The 18,238-nt window shown below is 38.1% G+C and overlaps 1 protein-coding gene across 1 annotated transcript in view; it reads right to left on the bottom strand.

Annotated features, from left to right (window-relative positions):
- CUBN (cubilin) overlaps window positions 1-18,238 on the bottom strand; it is a 274,401-nt gene that overhangs the window by 86,873 nt on the left and 169,290 nt on the right. The window contains 6 exon segments of the mRNA XM_039245893.1: window positions 1,116-1,299; window positions 1,460-1,650; window positions 3,748-3,894; window positions 8,386-8,583; window positions 16,193-16,385; window positions 18,030-18,214. Of these exon segments, the coding sequence (XP_039101824.1) occupies window positions 1,116-1,299; window positions 1,460-1,650; window positions 3,748-3,894; window positions 8,386-8,583; window positions 16,193-16,385; window positions 18,030-18,214 (1,098 nt within the window).

Genomic DNA, 18,238 nt, shown 5'->3' with positions numbered 1-18,238 from the left:
TACTCTCCTTTTCCAAAGTAAAGAAATAATGCCGACATTTTAAATTCTCGTATGTTAGAGAATATGCAACAGAATGCATCTGGTTTTATTTAGATTACTATGTTTTTTTAATATGTTCAGGATTCTGGGTTTGAGGTCCTAGGATTATTCTTAAATCTGTATTATCTAATTTTGAGGAGAAGCAAAGATTTATTCTCTACTAACATTACTCTTTCTTTTGAAACTATGCTTATTTACTTATTTATTCAATTAAACATTATACAAAAATAAATGTCACAAAATTAAGTCATTACAGTAGAATTAAATATAATTATAATCAAGTGTAATTAAGTAAAGGTAATTAAGTTAAAGATCACTGCCATAATGTATAATTAAATGGGTAATAACAGAATCAGAGGAATACGTGTTCGTTTTAAAAGAAAGCATAGAAACGATTATAAAACAATGTAATTATCATTCTTACAATGTTTCTATAACTGAATGTAATTTATAATTAGACATTTTATAATAGCAAAGACTAGGAAATTTCAGGGTGTCCTTAAGATCAGTTTAATTTATACTCATGGAGAATTTACTTTGTTCATTCTCTTGATAAGGAGGCTTGGAAAAATCTAAGCTTCATTTCACTTATCTGTAGAATGGGAATGATATCTTCCTTTTTTTAAAAAATTTTTTTAATGTTTTATTTATTTCTAGGAGAGAGAGAGAGAGACAGCGCGAGCAGGGGAGGGTCAGAGAGAGAGGGAGTCACAGACTCTGAAACAGGCTCCAGGCTCTGAGCTGGCAGTCAGCTCAGAGCCCGACGTGGGGCTCGAACCCACGAACCGTGAGATCATGACCTGAGTGAAAGTCGGACGCTTAACCGACTAAGCCACCCAGGCGCCCCAAGGGAATGATATCTTCCTTAAAAAGCAGCCAGGATGAGCTACTGAATGTATCAAGCATACAGGAAGTAGTACTTAGAATGGGTAGAAGAGGTAGCTATTCTTATTAAACTATTGATCCTACTTCAGAAAAGAAAGCTTTACATATTTTTTCCTTAAATCTATTTAAACAAGGAAAACCAAGAAACTGCAGGAAAAAATACAGGCTTTATTCTCAGTAGAAACACTTACCTAAGCCCTTTGCCTCATATTTGATTTTAAATCCTCGCCCTCCATTACTGTCATCAGAAATAAACTGAACAAACATTTGATTATCTGAGGTGAACATAGTGGATGAAGGGCGGCTGCCACAAAAATGACCATTTCCTCCATGGCTTCCCAAGGGTGGAGAATAGATATCAGGTCCATTTTTTAGCTAGGAACACAAAACAAGATTGCGTAAATCCCTCCATCCTGAGAAAGATGAAAACACAAAATCCTACCAATTTATGTCCCTGGAGAGAAGAATCATCACTTTGTTTTCTGAATGAACTCTGCAAAGACAGTACTTAGAAAAGGTAGCAAGCACAACCTACCACCAAGTAATCCCCCCGGCTGCAGGATGAATCTCCATTCAGAATCTCGAAGGGCTGTTCAAAGTGGACAGCAATGGTCAGACCACTCTGAACCAGGACATGCCAAGAGCAGTTGAGGTTGGGGCTGTAGGTCTCCGGATACCGAGGTGATGTGATAATCCCCCTGTCTGCATGCAAATATCCACCACAACCTTTCCAAGAAAACAAAGGTACTTTATTTAAGTAACATTTGCAATACATTTTTATGTTTTCCTGAAGATTTTTAAAGCGTAGGCAATAGAAATTTGGTTTGAAATGAATTGGGAGCAAAGTAGAAGAACCGATCAGGCCAGCAAGCATTTGTTGAGCACACATGGCAGGGTACTCATTTTGTGGTTGTTGCTAAGGCCAGACTATAGAAATAAGCCTGGGACACAAATGATTTACTTTTATGAAGCTTACTTTATAGGTGAGTAAGACATACAATAAACACATACATAATACGTGGGTGGGAGTAATTCTACAAAGAAAAGTGAACGGGGGGAGGGAGAATGGTACAGCATTGTCTGGGGAAGTTAGAGAAAGTCACATTGTCACAGAATCACCTCAAGGGGGACCTGGAGAAATGAGGGATCAAGCAGATGTCTTTGTGAGAGAAGAGCATTCCAGTCCAGAAAGCAGTGGGTATAAAGCTGGGTGTGTTAGGGGTACATCGTGCAAGTCAGGATGAACGAGGCACAGGGAGTGATGCCAAAGGAAGCAGGGCTGGATCAGGTGGGAAACTGAAAGGACTTATATTGAGGAGTAGAGGAAGATGTTCAAGGGTTCTGAGCATCAGTGTGGCATGATCTGACTTTGAGGCTGAAAGGCACCACTCTGTCTGCAATACCTAGACTGTAAGTGGGGGGGCAGAGGGAAGCTGAGCAGAGTGTCCGATAGGAGGTGACTGCCTGTGTCCAAGGAGCGATGCCAGAGCCTGAGCTAGGACAGAAGCAGGAGAAGTGGCTGGGGTCTAGCTATATTGGGAAAGTGATTTGTTAATGGCTAGGACGTAGGGTGTGAGCAAAAGAGAAAGAGCGAGAATGACATCAAGATTTTGGCTTACGCAACTAACAGCATGCACTTTCCATTTATTAAGATTGGAAAGAGTGTGGGGTGAGCAGGTTTGGAGGGTGGAAGGCGGGTGGGACGCAAGAGTTCAAGTCACATGTTAAATTGGAAATACTTCTAGACATGCAGCTATCCGGTATGCAGGTGTGTGTGTACACACACATGTATGTACATATATACATGCACACATACATATGTCATACATAAGTACATGAGAGAGAGGTTGGGAGCGGAAGGAGAGAGTGGAGGGTGGGAGTAAGGATTAATTTGCCAGTTGTCAGGGATTGAGCAGCTCAGTGAGGGAGTGCAGCAAGATCACACACAGCTGGAAATTTATTTCAGGTCTGTCTAATTTCAAAGCCCATTGTTTTAAACAGCTACGCAACCTGCCTCCCTTGAGTGTCAAGAAGAAAATTTATCTTCCATAGCTCCTTACTCTATAAGAGACATACATAACGGTGCAGGAAATATTAGATACATGTTTATATACAATGTCTATATCGAGAGTCTATTTTAAAATTATACCTTTTTGGTTAAAAACATCAGAGTCTTTCAATGTTCCATTTTCCATGGGTTGCTTCTTTCGTTTTAATCTAGTTTGGATTTACTGGACTTGTTACTGGACTTCCCATTTCATCAAGTGTTGAAAGTCTCAGTCCTACTGCACATGATCGCCTCCCACGTATCACGTGCATTCTCTGATTTAAGAGAAACAAAGTCTTCCTGCCAACCCTCAAATAAGGGATTTAATCCAAAAGATTTCTGAAGATACCTTCTGTATTACTTTGGGTATTTCTTAGACTGAAGATGACTCCGACTTATTGTTCCTTTGATGAGTGATGGGTAAGGGCTGTCTAGCTCTGTTCCAGCTGAAGCCCTCAGCTAGGCTGAAAAACTGTTTCAAAGATGTCATCCTTTGTGCCTACCATGAATGCACCTCCTTTTGGGGGGAAGATGCCTTGCCCAGGGACCTGAAGGAGGGGGATCCTGTTGTGCAACCCTGGCCATAGTTTTTTGGATCAGGGTGCAGTATCTGATGGGCAGCCAGAGGCTGGGCGGAGACCTGTGTGCTCTGATCTATAATCTGTGTCCTGGCATAGAAAAATAAGCAGAGAATGTGGGGGAAGGGAAGAGAGAGAGAGAGATGATGATAAGGTGAGGTGATATGACATGACATAAAAAATAATGGAACATATTACCCTTATGAAAGGATGCATTAAAGCCCTGTCTGGTGATACTGAGGTCGGAGGAGAACCGGATGAACATGTACTCTCCAGTGGACCGGATGGGTCCAGGGATCTCTCTGCCACAGAGAACCGCTAGCGGCTGGGCCAGGTTATTGTCTCCTATGCCAAAGAAAGGAAGTGTCGAGCATGAAGATACGTCTTCAGAATCTCCTCCACCATCATTTGCAACCCAGACAAAGCGGCTCATACGTTTTTCTCAGAACGTCGTCATTCCCGGGAGATCATGAGACTCTCAAGTACAAGGACGCTCCAGGGGTTACATCATTCTGGCTCCAGCTCATAATCGAGCTGTCTACCTTCTCATTACTCTTCATGTTGAAGTCTCCCTTGACAGCCCCCACCGTCTTTTTAAAAATGGGGCAACATTTCTTCCTGGTGCTAAAACTCATATTCAGAGTACGTGAGAGTTAGGAACGGCGGAGGACCAGTACTGACATTTGAGAGAGACTCTGCTATATCACTCTCATTGCCTAAGGTCACGTGTCTGAAAGAGAAGAAAGGCTGGCTCTTCGGTCTCATTCTGTACTAATGCTGCCAGGTCATTTGGCAACAAGTGTGCAACTTTTACATGACCCTCAGCTCCAGAGACTATTTTGGTGGTAGCTGTGTTTTTTGTGGGTTTTTAAAACGTCATTTGCTTTATATCATTTATTCATGCTGCTATTAAATGAACACATGTAGGTCCACCTGTGGAGGATGAGAAATGTTTCAGCAAGGGTGCCCTCCAAGGAGAGAGGCAAAGGACAACTGGGTCACCTCATGGTTCTTTTTCTTTTTACTACTCTTGGATATAAGCAACGTGGAACAAAGCCACGATCAAAGCCAGAATGGAGCAAAGGAGATTATAAAATATTTGGATTCCTTGGCTGGGAGGGTTTTGTTTCTAAGGCAAATAATAAACTTCAAGCTAATAAAAACCCAGAATAGATGGAGACCTGAGGAAATTTGCCCCTGTAAAGCAACAATCAGCAAAATTAATCCTTCTGTCATTGATCGTCACCTAAAACTCATTCATTATTAACTACTTTAGTAAATGAAGTATTGTCTGGGATTACAAATGCAATAGTATAGTTATAAATAGGAGATGCTTGAAAGGTATTCTTTGGAGGGTTTCTGGCCTCTGGAAATATTTGTTTTTTTATAATTCAAAAGTTTCTCTTTTTAACTTCTTTTGTACCTGTTACTTTGCTACACATTTGGCACTAAATTGTTTTTGTTGACTTACTCTCTAATGGTCTACATCACAAAATGTGGAAGTTCATTGTCTATTGTTACTTATTTCATAGATGCCTATTTTCTCTCTTAGTGAGACTGGATAGGATCTACTGGTTTTTATTTCTTTTCTAAACTTCACCTCAGACCATGTGATGAAAGAGTGTATATCTCTAAATAATTACTTATCTAACTGATGAGTTGGTAGATAACCCAACAACCACAAGATGGTTTATTTCTCCTCCCCAGCATTCATAATAAATACCGAGGTAGGTCTAGAGCTTTCCACAACTTCACCAGATGGATTGTGGAAGAGATGAACTTGATCTTTAAAGGAAGGGGAAAATCAAAGATGATGAGCCAGGGCTGGAAGGTAGTCTGGTAATTCTCTTTCTAGTCCAGACTCCTCATTTTAGAGATATGGAAGCTGGGCCCCAAGATACCAGTAGCTGACATTTATCAAGCAATTATTATTACCACTTTGGGTGCTTTACATGCAATATCAGACTTTATCTTCACAATAATGCTATTAAGTAGGTATTTTTATTATCTCCATTTTGTAAACTGGAAACAGTCTTAGGGAGGATATAAAATTTGCCAGAAGGCATAGAGCATAGAAGTCAACAAGGACTTAAGAACCCTGGCTAATTAACTCCAGATGCTCAAACTATACTATTAAATGATTTCCCTAAGATCGCAAAGTACATTTTATATCTATAAATAGATAAAAGGATTACTGATTTTTGACACACTAATTTTTTTGCCTTTTCCTCCTTTTTTCCTGTTGTTTGTTTGTTTTAACTTTTTCTAGGTCCAATGTAGTTTCACAGAACCTCAATTTTGGGAAATCTTGGTATGTAAAATTTGTTGGTACATAATTTGGAAAAAAATTGATTCAGTCTTGAACCATCACAATCCTGTAAAATGAATAAGCAGGGAGAGAGTCACTCAGGTCTTTCAGGAAGGCTGCAGGGCCCTCTCTGGGAGGGCCCAAGAATGTCCACCACCAGCCTTGGACCAAGGACCAATGGCCGAAGGCCTGTGATGACTGGCCAACTGCACAAATGGCCTGTAAGTATTATTGGTTGTGGTCAATGGCTTTCAATGTTTGCTTCCGAATGTCATATGCCCCTGCTACTCAGAAGCAAAACCTGGCTGAATGAAGAACAAATAATTGAAATGGGACTTGAAATTTCATTCTAAATGTAGACTAAGACCTTGCCAATGAACAAACTACCCACCACTACCACATAGTAGGCACGCAATAACGACTTCTTGAAAGAATCAATAAACAAGTGAGGAAATAATGAACCTATTCAGTACTAATGTGTGCTGTAAATGAAAATCTCTTTGGATAAGGTGCATGCCAATTTAAAATATTATCATTGTTTTGGCATAGAAGTCAATTTGCAGAGCTCTCCCAAGCTGTATGACTCAGCAAGAACACCTCCATTCTAGGAAGAGAATCTGATGCAACCTATTTTAGAAATATCGCTAATAAAGTAAATTGAAATCTAAATAAAACAATTTCAAATTCGGCATCTACAAAATGCCAGGGCTTTTGCTAGGGAATTTTGCATTTATTATGTTCCCTAATACAACAACCTCACGAAGTAAATCTCAGTCTCTCTTTCACAGACGATAAAACAGACTAGGAGACGTTTAATAGTGGAGCAAAAACCAACTGAATAGAAAGCGATTTTTGAAGGAGTAGCCATACTTTACTTCATGAATGCAGTTACCTACTGAAGATATTTTTTCAAAGTTTCTACTAGATTCTGAACACTCAGAATATGTGTGCAAGGACACACTCATGAAAAGTTACATGAAATTACATGAAAAGTTTTAAATGTTAACATCCAGAGGAATGACTTGATGTGACAAAAGATGGTAATTTCTCTGACCAATGAGGTGGTTGATGGTTGATAGGAAAAGGGGGTACAGTTAGGGTTTATCAGCTCCTCCTCTGTATGACTGACTTGAGTGTTAGTATCCAGCCTCTACAGAAGGAAAATAAAGCACCTCCTCCATTTCCTAACTGTACTTCACGAAAGTCTAGCATTGAGGGGATGAAGGAGACAAGAGCTTACACACTAGTAACCTATGGGCAAAAAGCAAACACATGTTTGTTTGGTCCAGAAAATGCTCTAGGGCGTTTTTCATTAATTTCCAAAATTTAACAACTGGGAAATTCATAGAAAATTCTCTATTTTTCACATCTCTTAAAAAAAATAGGAAGCTAAATAACACTGAGTCTGCCTTCCCAGTAGCTGCCCCTTCAACTCTGTTCTCCAGATTAACACTTCCCTAGTTATGTTCCCTGTTTGTCTAGGTAGGCATGTGAGGTTGCAACATCTTCATCTTGTCGGGTAGTGGTTCTAAAACTTCAGAGACCTTCATTATCACCTGGAGGCAGGGACAAGGGGCAGGTGAGAGAGCCACTCGTCTCATGGGCAACAGTCAAGGAGGTACCAAAGGCCTTAGAAAGTGAGATAAATAATATTTTAGTGCAATATTTACAAACTGAAATTTAATGTAAAATGGTCAAAATATCACCGTTTTCAACAAAGACAGACTCTGACCCTGCAGTTTGCAAGATCCTGCCTTACTTTCCTCATCCTAAATGTGGCCCCTGCCTGGAGGATTTTTTAAATCACAGACCTAGGACCCATTTTGAGAGTTTCTACTTTGGTAGGCCTGGGGTGCAACTGCAAGACTGGCATTTCTTCTCAGGTGCCACTTGTCCAGCTGGTCTGGGGACCACACTGTGAGAAACACTGGTCAGAGGACATGGCTCCCCTCTCCTCCTGCCTTGTGAACTGTGAAGCACGATTTGGTATATGTTGCATATTACCATTATTCTTATCCCTCATCACTGCATAGCCATACCACACCTCTGCATAGAGGAGAAGATGAAAAAATATAAGCCCTTAATTCTACCTATTCTACCCATAGATTTAGGAGACAAAGAGAATTGAATACGAGCAATTATATATCTAGTTTTTCACACTTGGATTTTAAGGCCATAGGCATAAAATATCAAAATTTATCTCCAAGACCTTTCAGCAAGAAGGCAGCACCACCTGGAAACTCAGAATTATTTCTTCCTTGAGCCAAAGATAGTATTTTCTCTTAGTAACGTAATGCTCTTCCTGACATAGTATGTGCACTAGTTTGTTACAGGCAGTTTAATACTTTCTGGACATTCTTCAGAAATTGTAGCCAATTCCGGTATGGGATGCGTTCATTGACCGTAATGTCTGGGAACGTCCATACAAAACGCTGGAGGGAGTAAACGAGAATCATTCTAACTGAACATAACTAAATATGTGTCAGGGTTGAAATTTGGTAGTCTTTTTTTGTTTAAATGTTTCTCACCATCTCGTATCACAAGTTTGTCATAGTCACATGTTCCATGAGCTTCGATGTCCAGGGAAAGGATGTTTAGTTCCACAGTAGAACCTGGAGCCTGAAGGAGCCACATACAGTCAATGCTGTTACTGTAGCTTTCAGGCCAACCTGGTGAGAAAAGAAAGGCTGGGGCCTCTCCTGTCCTCAGGAATCCGCCACAAGCACCTGTAGAATGAAAAACAACATCTATGAAATAACTTCTGATGGAGGAGAATCGAGCACGTTCATTTTAAAGTGGTAGTTCTGTACCAGAAGGACACAACCAATGACAACAAAGTTCACAAAGAAATCTAGAAATATTTTATTAAACCTGCTGACTCACACAGCTGTGATTTCTGTTAGTTTATTTTGTGTGAGAAAAACACTGTATTCTGCTTTTTCACCATAGTCTTGCCACACGGCCCATTTATTAGTGTCTATTATTTGTTAAGCATGAAGTTAGTTCACATAGAAGACCCTTTTATATTTTATTATTATGATTATTATTTCTATTTATGTTTCCTCTGTACTTCATCTTTTCATTTTGAGAGAGAGAGAGAGAGAGAGCAAGCACGGGTTGCGGAGGGGCAGAGGGAGAGAGAGAATCTTGGAGTGCTGATCATGGAGCCTGACACGGAGCTCAACCTCATGACCATGTGATGAGGTTGTCTTTACTTTTTCAGCATAGCTATTCACCATATTATTTATATCTGGGCAATTTTGAAATAATTTTCAATTTAGTAAAATGTATAACAACAGCCATTCTTCATTTCTTATTCATTTTTTTTAAAAATTAGCTTTATTAAAGTTTTCTTTATGTGTCATAAAACTTAACCTTTTAACATATACAATTCAGGGGCTTTTAGTTATTGTCACAAAGTTCTGTAACCATCAGGGCTAATTTTAGAACATTTTCACCATTCCAAAAGACGCTTTATACCAATTACCGCTGGTTGCCCACTTTCCACTCTGCCAGTCCATGGGAACCACTAATTTGCTTTCTGTCTTTGTCGATGAATTTGTGCATTCTTGCCATTTCATATAAATAGAATTGTACAATAGTGGCCTTATGTGACTTGCATGCATTCACTTAGCACAAACTTTTAAGGTTCGTCCACAGCATATTTCAGTACTTCTTTCCTTTTCCTTCATTTTTTCATTTCCTTGCCTTATGGCTGTCTTGTACTCCACTGTCTGGATATACCACATTAAGTTTTACCAGTTGTTTGATATTTAGGTTGCTTCTGCTTTTTCACTATTATGAATCATAATTCTATGAACACCCAATTTATAAATTTTTGTGTGGACACATGTTTTCAATTCCATTAGGTGTAGAACTAGGAATTTAATTGAGGGATCATATGGTAACCCTGTGTCTCAATTTTTGAGGAACTGCTAAACTGTTTTCCACAGTGGTTATAACTTTTTATAGTTTTACTAGGAATACACAGGGTTCTTATTTCTCCACATACTTGCCAAAACTTGTTATTGTTTGTCTGATTGATTATAACCATCCTAGGGAGAGTTAAATATGGATATTTTTAGTGTATCATTTTAACTCCCTTGTTTTTCTTTTTACTATACATATATACACATATTATTTTTATTGAGAGACAGAGAGAAAGAGAATGTGTGCAAGTGGATGAGAGGCACAGGAGAGGAATGGAGAGAATCTCAAGCAGTCTCCATGTTGAGCATATAGCCTGTCAAAAGGCTCTGTCCCATGATTGTGAGATCATGACCTAAGCCAAAAATCAAGAGTCAGATGCTTAACTGATTAAGCCATTCAGGTGCCCCTACTATATATTTTTTAAGTTTTTTTTTCATTGGTTGTCATGGCAATTATAATTTATATCTTTATTTGAAACAATGTAGTTTGGATTAATACTAACAATTTGAATGGTATACAAAATTTTGCTCTAATATAATTCCATTCCCATACCCATCCTTTGATGCATTTTTTTGTCATAAGAATTATATATTTATTTTTTTTAATTTTTTTTTAAACTTTTTTTTTTTTAATGTTTTATTTATTTCTAGGAGAGAGAGAGAGAGAGACAGACAGCATGAGCAGGGGAGGGTCAGAGAGAGAGGGAGACACAGAATCTGAAACAGGCTCCAGGCTCTGAGCTGGCAGTCAGCACAGAGCCCGATGCGGGACTCGAACCCACGAACCGCGAGATCATGACCTAAGTGAAAGCCGGACGCTTAACCGACTAAGCCACCCAGGCGCCCCAAGAATTATATATTTAAACATTACAAATCCATCAACATAATTTTATAGTCATCACTTGATGCAGTTGTCCTTAAATCAGATAGCAGATCTACACACAAAAATACATTTATAATCTCTTTATGTTTACTTATGTCATTTTCTTACTAAATACTAGTTAGTAGCAGTGGAGACATGCTACTTTCAGTAGCATGCAGTTCAGTAGAACTGTCTTTCAGTTCAGCCTAAGGCCTCCAATAGAATTTTCTGTAAAGTAGATCTACTAGCAATAAATTCTCTCCATTTTTATTTATCTTAGAGTATTTTAATTTGTATTTAGTTGGGGATATACCTTTGCTGGATATAGACTTTTAATCAACAGTCTTTTTATTTCAGTACTTTGAATATGTCATTCCACTACTATCTGGCCTTAATGGTTTCTGATGAAAAGTGAGGTATTAGTCTCATTGAGGACTCCTTTTACATGATTGATCACCTTCTCTTAGTGCTTTGAAGATGATCCCTTTCTCTCCAGCTTTGATGGTTTGTGACATGTGTAGATATGGGTTTCAGTGAGCTTATCCTATTGGGAATTTACTGGGATTCTTGGATGTCCAGATTAACATTTTTCATCAAATTTAGGAAGACACTATTTCTTCAAATATTCTTTGTTCCCCTTTTTCTCCCTCCTTTTCTGGGACTTTCATTGACATATATTAGTATAACAGAGTTTATGAGGCTTTGTATAATTTTTTCAGTCTTTTTCTTTCTTTCCCACAGGCTAATCTCTATTGACCTATCTTCAAGTTCACTGATTCTTTCTTCTGCCTGCTCAAATCTGTAATTGAGCCCCTCCAGGGAATTTTCTTTTCAATTATTACACTTTTCAGCTCCAACATTTCTAGTTTTTTTTTTCTTTTAATAATATCTGTCACTTTATTGTTATTCTCTATTTGGTGAAATGTTATTTCCATATTTTCCTTCAATTCTTTAGACATGGTTACTTTTAATTTTTTAACATATTTATAATAGCTTATTTAAAGTCTGTGTTGGGATATGCCTATAAGGTTCTAGTAGGCAGTTTACAACTCCGCTTTAGTCTTCATTTCCTGCTTACACAGATCCTCAAGATCACATATTGTTGAGAGACCAGGGTCCTTGTGTCTTTCCTTGGACATGTGCACAGTCCTGTGTGGCTTTATAAATTTTCAGAAATACGTCAGAGCTTTCCAAAGCTCCCTGTGGGTATCTCATTCCCCAGGATTTTCCTTTTACAGTTTTATTCGCCCTCTTGTTAGCTGCAACTGGTATCAGCACCACATACAACTGTGATGTTAAATAATCGCCACTGATTGTTTTCTACAAACATCCTGCAGACAGGGCTACTGGCACAGAGTAAAGCCTGAGGCAGGTCAAAGGAAGACAAGTCCTGAGAATGGAGCTTTCCTAGGAAGCTGCCAGATAGGTCAAATAATGGCAATTTTTCAGGAATGGGAAAACATTCCTATGTAGCTCTCAACCTGTTCTACCCCTTCCAATAGTCTCTGAGCTGCTGGTTTCACAGGTACCCTAGTTGAGGATTCTGCAAGGTGACTGCAAAGCTGAGGGGAGGGGAGAGACGGAAACAGGGAGAATTAAGATCCCAGAAAGTTGACTATTTTCCCAAGATTCAGCCATCATTCTTGAATAAACACACTTTGGATTGTTGTGAGCTTTGATTAATTTCCAGAGTTCTCAAAAGCTGGTTTTGACAATTTTGACAATGTTCTCATTGTTTTTGTGCAGGAATGGATTTTCAGAGATCTTCACTCCACCATTCCAGAGGTTTCCGACTTTGATACCAGTATATGTTTGAATCTTACAAGGACCACCAAGAAGTGAGTGTAAACTTTTACGGGACTAGGTCCTAATTCTTGTGTCTTATTACTACATAGGCTACAGAAGTAAAGAAAAAAAGGGGCGCCTGGGTGGCTTAGTTGGTTAAGCGTCCGACTTTCCGACTTTCGCTTAGGTCATGATCTCGCGGTTTGTGGGTTCGAGCCCCGCGTCGGGCTCTGTGCTGACTGCCAGCTCGGAGCCTGGAGCCTGTTTCAGTCTGTGACTCCCTCTCTCTCTGACCCTCCCCTGCTCACGCTGTCTCTCTCTCCTAGAAATAAATAAAACATTAAAAAAAAAAAAAGAAGTAAAGAAAAAAAGAGACAAATGAAAGGAATTTTCAAGTGAAAGATTTTAATATGATTCGGGGCCTTTAAATATTAAATAGAGGATTTTCCTCTATGTGAAATATTTTTTATCTTAAATTTACAAAGGCAGTTGTCAGACGGACTTGAGGTCATTATTCTTTTTGGTCAAATATTTATTTGTCCTCATTTCTAAACACATGCTGAAATTGCATTTTCTGACACTTTGGCGGTTGAGTGAGGCCATTTGACCAGTTTGAGCCAATAAATTATGAGCAAAACAACTTGTGTCACTTTTAAGCTGAGTGCTTTTATACTCAGAATGCCAGAGCTCTCCCTCTTGCCATGATCACAGTCAATGTCCCAAACAATGTCAGCTCCAACAGCCTGGGATATGGAGTGTTCCTGATGACAAGGCACTTAGTTATCTAAGAAGAATATGTAGCACAAACCAGAAAGAAACTTTATTACTTTTTAGCAACCCAGAGTTTGGAATTGCTTGCTATTGCAGCATAACTGATCATGTCCTCACTGATAGGCTGACTAATATTTTCCTACTTGATATGTTTAAAAATTTTTTTAATGTTTTTTTTTTATTTATTTCTGAGAGAGAGAGAGAGAGATAGTGGGAGCAGGGGAGAGTCAGAGAGAGAGGGAGACACAGAATCTGAAACAGGCTCCAGACTCTGAGCTATCTGTCAGCACAGAGCCTGACGCAGGGCTCGAACCCATGAACCGTGAGATCATGACCTGAGCCGAAGTCGGACGCTTAACTGACTGAGTCACCCACGCGCCCCAGCTACTTGACATGTTTAATTTTCCTTCAAGGTTCATGTTAATGAGCCTTGTCCACATTAAGCTCAGTTTCCTTTGCTTTCTTTTCTTCTGCCTGTACCACCTGTTTTGTCATTAAATAATGACTAGATTGTTACTTAACTGATATATGAGAGTGCTTTGTCTTTCCTAACTATTTTTTAAATTTTTTTTATGTTTATTTATGTTTGAGAGAGAGAGACACACACACACACACACACAGAGTACAAGTGGGGCAGGAGCAGAGAGAAAAGGAGACACAGAATCTGAAGCAGACTCCAGGCTCCGAGCTGTCAGCCCAGAGCCTGATGTGGGGCTCAAACTCATGGACCGTGAGATCATAACCTGAGCCAAAGTCGGATGCTCAACCAACTGAGCCATCCAGGCACCCCTTTCCCAACTATTTTTAAGCTCCTAGGGAGTTGAGATCAGATCTTTGTCCTTTTACTTAATCATCTCAGTGTATCTATAGCAAATCCTCAATAAATATTTATTGAATTAAACAAAATATATGCATGTATAAGAAATGCTGATGGTACAATGTTCAATATATGAATATATTTTAAAATGTTAAGGTTTTCTTTTTTTTAGTTTTAATGAATCTTTCAAAATGTGATGCCATCCTACCATCTAGGTAACTAGTAAATTATAAAGTTCTCTTACCTTCTAACTAACATTCACCTTCCCTTATTCTTGATTAAGGAAAATGAGATTTATGATATAATCACTCATCCACCTAACTCATATAATTACATAGCTTAAGTATGAGAAGAGAATTTGTCATTTTTCAAGTACTAAATTATATTTGTTGATATAATATTTTCCATGAGTAAGTGATTCTTTCTCTAATTTGAGATATGTGGATATAAAAAAAGCTTAACTCAAGTTTACTTAGGAGAGCTATCCAGAATTAAATGGAGAGCTTTAAATTACATTTGGCATCTCACTGATGGTTCTTTGCTCTTAGATACGTAGATTAATATTTTAAGAAAGAGATTCATATTCAGTGCTATGGAAACATCTTGTAAGGGGGTTGGTGGTGGAAATAATACCTCAGAACAGAATACTCTAGGTGCATTAAATGAAAATAAGTATGAATGATACCTTTATCAGTTATTTCTGTCAATACAAATTCCCAAGAAGTTAGAAGCAAATAGATTCTAATCTTTTAGGATATATTTAGTCTTGGAACAAGTTCAAAGTTTGAATATTCTTCAGTGAGAACCTATGGTAATGTGTCTCAATTAAGTACAGCTGACCCTTGAGCAATGCAGGGCTTAGGCGTGCCAACCCCCAACACAGTAAAAAAATCCATGTGGCTTTTTTTAAAGTAGCCTACATGCCCAACATGTGGTCAAGCTCATGACCCTGAGATTAGTAGCCTTAGGCTCTGCTGACTGAGCCAGCAGGTACCCCCCAAACCCATGTAACTCTTGACTCCCCAGAACTTAATTACTAATTGTCTACCATTGACCAGAAGTCTTACTGACAATATTGTCAATTAACAGATATGTTGTATGTTATGTGTATTACATGCTATACTCTCACTATTAATAAAGTAAGCTAGAGAAAAGAATGTGCTAAGAAAATTATAAGGAAACGAAAACATATTTATGGTACTGTACTGTGTCTATTGGGAAAAATTCTCATATTGGGTGATTTTTTTTTTTAGTCACCTTCAGTTCGAACTTGTGTTGTTCAAAGGTCAACTGTATGCCAAGGCTGAAAATACTCTCCAAGTAATGTCTGTCAAACTTTTATGTCAATCCATAAAAGCCATTCAAAATTGTTTAAACAACATTTTAAGGAAAAATCAGTCTCCCCAAATACTGCTTACCAAGGGAATTAAGGATGTCTTAAACATAGTCAGATAAAAGTTTAACAATTAGGCTAATTTTACCCCTTAAAACATGAAGGTCTATGACCAACTAAGGAAAAAGTGAAGCATTTCTGAAGGCATATTTAAAAAGAAATCTATAGGAGGGGCACCTGGGTGGCTCAACTGGTTAAGCCTCCCACTTCAGTTCAGGTCGTGATCTCATGGTTCATGAGTTCAAGCCCTGCATCGGGCTTCAAATCCTGTCTCCCTCTGTCTCTGCCTCTCCCTCGTTCACTCTCTCTCTCTCTCAAAAATAAAAATAAACCTTAAAAAATGAAATGTAGAGGAACAGTTACTTCTGTCTACTAGTAGACCTGTAATACTGTGATGTGTGTGTGTGTGTGTGAGAGAGAGAGAGAGAGAGACAGAGAGAGAGAGAGCATGCAGAGGATTTAGAAATCAAATTTTCAGAGATCTCTAAAGGGGCCTCTAGAAGTTATAAGTAGAACACCTCATGGATATCAAACCCTTAATTGATATAAAAAAATATAATGGGAAAAATATAAAAAAACAAATGTACAGTTTTTACAAAAGGCAGTAATCATGAAATTAAAAGCACACCTGAACATATGGAACGTTTTGGGGCTATACTTATTCTTCTTAGTAATTTACATATTTGGTCTCTGTTACAGGAAGGCCCCTTTGAAAGACTAGCCCATGCATTAAAGCCCAGAAACAGAATTTCATTTATTACCGTTTAGTAATACACACCTGTAGCAATAGTAGGTGAAGGTCCAGTGGAGACATTCATTGCAAACCACTCCAGAAGGAACCCTTTCCCTGAGATGGAAGAGTCAGAAGAAAACTGAAATGTCAAAGAATTTCTAGAGGAACTAAACGATTCAGGCTGGGTACCACAGTAAGTTCCAAGTAGGCGGGAATGAACACCAAGCCCATCATAAATCTGCATGTAAAAAAAAAAAGATAACACAGCACTGAACTTAGGCAATTATCTCTGTTTTTCTTCACAAAAAAGAAAACTAAAAGGTTGCCATATGTTAACATAATTTCATCATAATGGAAAAATATAAGTAAATACCATACGTCAGTTTAAATAGAAAACACCATAAATATAAAATATGGTTGTAAAAAATTTAAGGTATTTTAAAATAATTGTCTTTGCTGCAGAATTGTATTAATACACAAACTGTATGCGATGTAGCTCGTTATTTGATCTACAATAAAATTTAGGGATGGAACATTAGGAGTCAAGATGGTGGCACAACAGAACTTACTGAATATGCTTTGGGGCCTCAAAGGAAGGAATGAGAAAGAAAGAAAAAGCAACAAGGAAGAGGAAAGGCGTGATGGACAGGTATCAGAAAGTATGACAACAGAAGAGTCACAGCTTGCGAGCACTCAGCACACATTCAAATCACTCAATAAATTTTTTTCATTTGGTTGAAAATATTAAATTACCTATTTAGAGACATATTTTGACAGTTACAAACATACAGCATGGAGCACATTTGTTTTTCTTGCACGTGTGGACAAATGCCATCCAACCACATTTCCTGTCCTTTCTTTCATTTTGTAAACCATTTGGAACAAGTTCCAAATGTAATTGTTCTAAGTTTCTCTGCTGAAGCCATGATATATGCTATGTTTTTCAAGCCATGTAATAATGATTTCCACACATACTGAATGATGCAAGACCCAAGATGAATGAGATGGGTCTTGGCCTTGGAGAATCTGATAAAATAGTTAAATTCATAGAAGGGGAAAGCAGAATTATGGTTGCCAGGGGCTGGGGAGAGAGGGAAATGGGAAGATGTTGGTCAAAGGTGACAAAGTTTCACTTATGCAAGATGAATAATTCTGGGGATCTAATGTGCAGCGATGTGACTGTAGTTAATACTGTAATATTTCATACTGTTCCATATTATATACTCAAAATTGGCTAAGAGGGTAAATCTTAAATATTCTCTCTCACACACACAGATGTACACACCTACACAAAACCCAAATGATAACCTTGCAAGGTGATATACATATTGATTAGCCTGACTGTAGCAATTAGTTCACAATGTGTACATCTGTCAAAATATCAAGCTGTACATCTTAAATATATACAAAATTTATTTGTCGAATATACCTGAATAAAGCTGAAAAAAAAAAAAAAGAATGTGATACTGTTTCTGAAACTGACCTAGTAACCAATGTCTGGATGGCAATAACCACCACAATTCTATTTACTTACTTACTTACTTATTTATTTAAAAATTATCCTTCCAACTGTTAACACTCTAACATAAGAATACACAAGAAAATGAGATATAAGAAGGAATACTTAACTAAGATACACATACATGCATAGACAAAGCCCAATAGATAAATTACAATAATGCTAAAAAATCTTAGAGAATCCAAAGATAATAAATATAATAACAGAATTACCTTTTCGTAGGTAATCTCAAGGGGGTAATTGTGATCTAGGGAGACCATCCCATGTGACTTACAAATGCTTCAACTGACATTAACTTGGATTTGTTTTTGCAAATAGAAATTTACCAGAATTTACTAACATTGATTACACTTGGAAACTCACCCTTAATTTGTCATAATAGCAGTTATGAGCTGCTTCAATGTCTATCTCCAGGATTCTACCATGGATAACTTGAGACGCATCCACATTTACTATCCATTGGTAATCAGAGTTGTGAGGGTAACGTCCAGGCCATAAGGGAGAGGCAATTTTCCCATGAGTTCCCACAATATTATCATTGCCAAATACTAGGAGGGAAAACAGAGTAGTAA

The sequence above is a fragment of the Hyaena hyaena genome, unplaced genomic scaffold, assembly GCF_003009895.1.
Source record: "Hyaena hyaena isolate Hyena2069 unplaced genomic scaffold, ASM300989v1 scaffold_277, whole genome shotgun sequence".
Taxonomy (NCBI): Eukaryota; Metazoa; Chordata; class Mammalia; order Carnivora; family Hyaenidae; genus Hyaena; species Hyaena hyaena.
This window is presented reverse-complemented; position numbering and strand designations above follow the sequence as displayed.